At 43.3% G+C, this 5,535-nt stretch overlaps 1 protein-coding gene across 2 annotated transcripts; it reads right to left on the reverse strand.

The window, feature by feature from the left end:
* Nucleotides 1-423: 423 nt before the first annotated feature.
* LOC308324508 (nucleoside diphosphate kinase B-like) lies at nt 424-4,810 on the reverse strand. Of its 2 annotated transcripts, none has more exons than XM_080776557.1 (5): nt 4,693-4,810; nt 3,819-3,937; nt 2,800-2,901; nt 1,573-1,685; nt 424-709 (listed from the first exon to the last, which is right to left on the reverse strand). In XM_080776557.1, exons 2-5 carry the CDS (start codon nt 3,933-3,935, stop codon nt 592-594), a joined length of 450 nt encoding a protein of 149 aa, XP_080632683.1. In that variant the 5' UTR covers nt 3,936-3,937; nt 4,693-4,810; the 3' UTR covers nt 424-591. The 2 variants fall into 2 exon arrangements, with proteins under 2 accessions (XP_080632683.1, XP_080632682.1); XM_080776556.1 differs by having other exon boundaries at nt 3,819-3,946; nt 4,693-4,790.
* Between the last annotated feature and the right edge of the window lie 725 nt (nt 4,811-5,535).

Consider the following 5,535-nt stretch of genomic DNA (forward strand, 5'->3'; position numbering starts at 1 on the left):
ATTTCCGCAATTTCCGCAATTACAATTTCCGCAATTTCCGCAATCTCTGCAATTTCCATTTCCATTTCCAACTATTAATGGCAGCTGGGTTTCATCATTCAAATAAAATAGAATTCTGTCTGTTTAGCTATAAAATTATGTCAGGGAATAGGGATACACAGTATATGTCTTTCATTTGCATTGCATCTCCCCCCGCCCCCCCAAGCTTTTATTTTCGTTCGAGTAATAGTACAACTCTAATAGTATTACCTATAATAATGTAATTAAAGATAACTTCATTCAGATTTATTTATTTTTATTTCATTTTCCAGATTTTTTTTTCTTCTTTTTTTTAGATTTTCATTGGTGGGCCAGTCATAATGGTCCCGCGGGCCTGAGGTGGCCCGCCTGAGGAAAAAATGAAAAAAACCACAGAGACAATCATGGCACTCTCTCATTGAAGGAACTTTATTGACAAGTACTGCATGTTGGTGATTGTCAAGTGGTTTGGATTGTGCACAGAGGAGAACATGAGAGGATCGGAAGACATGAGCGATGTAGAGTATAAAAAATGGTCCAGTTGAGATGGCGGGTGTTTGATTCAGTTTTAATTTACTCGTAGATGAAGGCGTGTGCGGGGAGCTGGTAGGTGACAAACTCCTCGGGCTTGAACCACAGACCGACCTCGTTCTTGGCGTTCTCCACGGTGTCACTGCCGTGGATGATGTTCCTGAGAGGAGACGAGGACAGTTATTAGAAGAAATATTAAAACCTTATCTACCTAAACGGTAAATGGTGCATTTATATAGCACCTTTATTCAAATACATAGATTGTGCATTACATTCACACACACAGTCATACACCCGATGGCGGGGGAAACCATGAAAGGCACCACCAACCTGCACATCGGGAGCAATTAGGGGTTCAGAGTCTTGCTCAAGGACACTTCGACACTAACTCTGGGGGAGCCCGGGTTCAAACTGGGAACCTTGTGGTTTCCATCCGGTCACTCTACCCCTGAGCCACCGCCGCGCCTACCTATAGACACTTATCTACCAATATCTTCTATCTATATTAGCCGCAAGGTGTAGGTGCATTTTAACTCTTGCAAATGCAGTAGCCACTTTATTAAAGGACGTTTGCTTTCCTATACAAGAGTGCCTTGGTCTCGTCTTTTTTAGCATCTATTCTGTCACCCAGTTGTACCAAAGAGCACCTTGTTGGAGATTTCTACTCTGTCCAAACAGATGCGCTCCTTCCTCTCTTTTTTTCCCTATCTTCTATCTATCATTCCATATGCAGACATTGACTACCAGATAATAATCAAAAATAAATAATACATTTAATTTGTAGTGCTATACACATTTTAAAAACAATGGCATGAAAATAGCAAAGTAAAAAATAAATACGACAACAACATAAGAATTCTAAACTAATTCAATTCAAGGCATAGGAAAAGAAAAGACTTGGACACTAATAAATAAGCACCAATAAACCGCTTTGTTAAAAAGGTATGTTTTTAGTCCATTTAAACAAAAAGCGTCTGTATACTATACTGTGGTTGGTATGCAATGGTTTCCCTGGGTGCTCACCTGGCCATGGTGACGCAGAGGTCTCCACGGATGCTGCCGGGCTGAGACTTAGATGGGTCGGTCTCACCGAGCATCAACCTGCCCATCTTCACAATGTTCTGTCCCTCCCACACCTAGAGAGAAAGAGAGAGAGAGAGAGAGAGAGAGAGAGAGAGAGAGAGAGAGAGAGAATACAGTACAATTTACAATTTAGGCATTTAGCAGACGTGACTTAATCCAGAGCGATTTACACTAGGCAAGAACAAAAAAGCATGGGAATACATCACATATATAAAATGCATTTATCATGAAACATGCGTAAGCTAAGAACGTAACTATAGAACATATCTACATAATGACACTATACATATAAACTATACATATTTACTAAACTATGCTATACATATATGTACTGTGAAGTGCTATGACTATATACATTATTGTGCTGTCAACCTGACATGCTATACGTCTGTTTTAAATGCTATCTAAGTCTAAAAAGTGTTTCTAAGGGTGTAGGCTAGGGTAAGTGCTATGGGCCATGATGGAACAGGTGGGTTTTCAGACTACGGCGGAAGATTGGGAGTGAGGCTGCAGTTCTGACTGCAACGGGAAGTGCATTCCACAGTTTTGGGTCCAGAAGGGAGAAGAGTTTGGGACGTGTGGAGCGTTTTTTAGTGAGGGTACTTCCAGCTTCCCTGCGTTGGCTGATCTGAGTGCGCGGGAGGGTTTGGAGGGTTCAATCATGCTTGCAAGATATGGGGGAGCCATATATCCAGTACATGAGGAAAGTAGTGATAGCAGTATTTGACAGGGAGACAGCATGTGCAGTGCGCCGAGACTATTAATAATAGTTTCAGGGCACTGCTTGACATTATGTCACATTTGTAACTGCAATGCAAGCCCTAATTGCTCCATAATGCGTCACCTTCTGCGTCAGTATCATGGTCAGTATCATGACTACTATTGGGGTCGAGTTAAGTATTGAGCAGCGCTTAGGGAGCGGTTTAGGTTCAGTGGCTTTGCCCACGGACACCTGACACTGAAGCCTAAGCCAGCTGGAACGTCTCGGTTCCCAAGAGGCCACTCTAGTCTACACACCTCCTGAGCCACTGCCATTATGTTTGTGTGTGTGTGTGTGTGTGTGTGTGTGTGTGTGTGTATGTTACCGTAGCAATAAAGAGGCTGATTCCGTGTGTGTGTGTGTGTGTGTGTGTGTGTGTGCGCGCGCTCGTGCAATGTGTTCATTACCATGGCCAAGACGGGTCCAGAGGACATGTAAGTGCAGAGTCCAGCATAGAAAGGCATGGCGGCCAGGTCAAGGTAGTGCTTCTTCATGTGCTCCTCGGTGGGCTGAACACACACACACACACACACACACACACACACACACACACACACACACACACACACACACACACACACACACACAAACAGTTATTTTTTTACATAATAGTGGTCCCTATCTTGTACCCGGCAACAAAGCTCTGCAAATAGTATGGACCACATGTGACAACCGGCACAGTCGTCATTTTCATTTGCATTACCAAATGTTTTTTTACAATCAGATGCACGCCCAAGGTATTTAAATGAGATGTGGTTTAGTGCATTGCTATACAGTGAGAAAAATTGCGCTTTAGATCAGCCTCGAGCCTCGAGATCAGCCTCGAGCCTCGAGCAGCAGCATACAAGGGCAACAGGCGTGGCCCCCACCTACATGGGGCCCCGCCTTCACTTAATGTGCGTGATATAATATTGATTTCAGCTGTTGCATGCAAACATGACACGCTTTCATTCACTTCAGTCTAAACTATAGTAGCTTAATGAGCAGTATTAAAAATCTATTTCGTTTATAAAGTTAACATAACTATAACTAAATAAAAAAAAGTAATTAAATAAAACAAAGTTACTTTTCAGGATTTACAATTCAAAAATAGCAACTAAAAAAAATCAGCATTTCAATTCAAATATTAGCAAAGAATAGCTGATCTATACAAGCTCAAAACGTGTCGCAGTGCGACGCGTTTTGAGCTTGTAGATCGGCTATTTTTCCTACGACAGTAATATGCAATGTGGCCCTGGAAATATAGTGGCCCTCTCCGTCGTCAAAGTTGCCCATGCACCCCTGATTTAGAGAGATGGCCTACAATCGGTTTAAATACCACCTCTCATCATCAGGTGAGAACGTTGTGAATCCATATAGCCTTCCTGGCTTGGAGACAAAGGTAAACAGAACAACAATCAAGACACATTTACATGCCAGTTAATACCTTGACGAATTTAGCAGCAACCAGCTTGAAGCCTTTGGCCTCAAAGCGCCTGATGATCTCACCGGACAGGCCCCTGAGGACACCGTCGGGCTTAACTGCAATGAATGTCTGCTCCATTTCTGCAGGTGGAAGGAAGGAAGGGAGAGAAGAAAGACGGAATGAAAGATCAACATATTACAATGAATGAATCCCCCTAAGAAAATGTGTTCTAAGGCGGTCGTTCCCAAACGTTGTCGTGTCAAGGACCCCCAAATTGACACGTATTAGCCCCGCGGACCTAACCTGACTCTGCCAGATGGGGGCGGTATTGGGTAACAAACTTGTGTAGAAAGCTTCTTGGATCTGGCAGCGTCAGGTTACCGCGGACCCCCGTCCGTCCGTCCCCCCATTTGAAAACATATGCCAGGGACACCCATAAGAGAAGATGCTCAGGGCTCTAGCATGCAGCGATTCTCAACCCGTTTAATTTCAAGGACACTCCCATTTAATGGAATTTCTATGTCTGTGACCCCCAATTTATATTGTAAAATCAATGTTAATTGAACTCTGAGAGTGTATACACTCTTGACAGGGATCCTTAAGGTGATGTGAAAGAGTTACAATTAGTGCCTCCTGAGCGGATTTTATTTCTTTGGTCATAACCCTAACCCAAACATCAAGTTCATGTTGTGTGCGTGTGTGTGTGTGTGTGTGTGTGCGCACTGTATAGGCTATACACAAGAATAAATAAATTACTTTTACATTTTTTGTTGTCAGCAAAGTTAACAAACTGGATTGATTCTGTAGCATTCTGGTCAAAAATACATTCAGACACACCATTATGTGTACATGCAGTGTATAGAGTTATGTCATTCTCAAAGCTATCCTACTGTACCTTTTCAACGGGAGTTCACAGGAACTTGTAAAGACAGCGGGAGTCGGGATACGATCACGAGCGACGAACAACTCCAAGGGCCCACTATTTAAACACTCCATGGACCATGACGCAGGGAGGGGAGGCCGGCCCCCGCGGGAGCAGTGAATGCCAAGAGTTACACGGGGAGAGAGGGGGATTAGTTGGCACGCCCCGGGATCGCTTGATGCCCATGTATGCTGTAAAAAAAAAAACTACGGAAATATCTGACCGCACCGCTGTGTGGAAGAGTGAAGACCGACCAGCTCGAGGCTGATCTAAAGCGCAATTGCATTATAACTTTCCTCACTGTAGGCCTACTTATAAGATAGCAATGCACTAAACCACAGCTCATTTAAATACCTAATTGGGCGTGCATCTGATTGTAAAAACATTTGGTAATGCAAATGAAAATGACGACTATAGCTGCGCCGGTTGGAAACAATAGCAATGTCACATGTGGTCCATACTATTTGCAGAGCTTTGTTGCCGGGTAGGCCTACAAGATAGGGACCACTATTATGTAAAAAAAAAAAAACTGTGTGTGTGTGTGTGTGTGTGCGCGCGCGCACGCGCGCGGGTGAGTGTGTGTGTGTGTGTGTGTGTGTGTGAATGTAGGCTACTACATACGCACGCATGTATGTGCGCTTTCCTTTCGTCGATTCATCAATTTCAGACGTCATTAGTGGGGCTTCGTTCGTATAGGATAACATTATATAACATAAGTGACTAGTGACTGTAAGCATATACTGTTCTTCTAAATGGGGCAACTGAGAAGATGGTACAGAGTGACAGATCACTCATTATAGAGGCTACTGGAAATAT

The sequence above is a fragment of the Protomyctophum bolini genome (assembly GCF_963924005.1).
Source record: "Protomyctophum bolini genome assembly, chromosome: 11".
Classification (NCBI taxonomy): Eukaryota; Metazoa; Chordata; class Actinopteri; order Myctophiformes; family Myctophidae; genus Protomyctophum; species Protomyctophum bolini.

Bases quoted from the DNA above. Each gene is read 5' to 3' on its own strand.
- LOC308324508 (XM_080776557.1), bottom strand. From the start codon at position 3,935: ATGGAGCAGACATTCATTGCAGTTAAGCCCGACGGTGTCCTCAGGGGC. The intron at 2,902-3,818 runs GTATTAACTGGC...GTGTGTGTTCAG, and splicing joins TTGCTGCTAAATTCGTCAAG to CCCACCGAGGAGCACATGAA. The intron at 710-1,572 runs GTGAGCACCCAG...GTCTCCTCTCAG, and splicing joins CTCTGCGTCACCATGGCCAG to GAACATCATCCACGGCAGTG.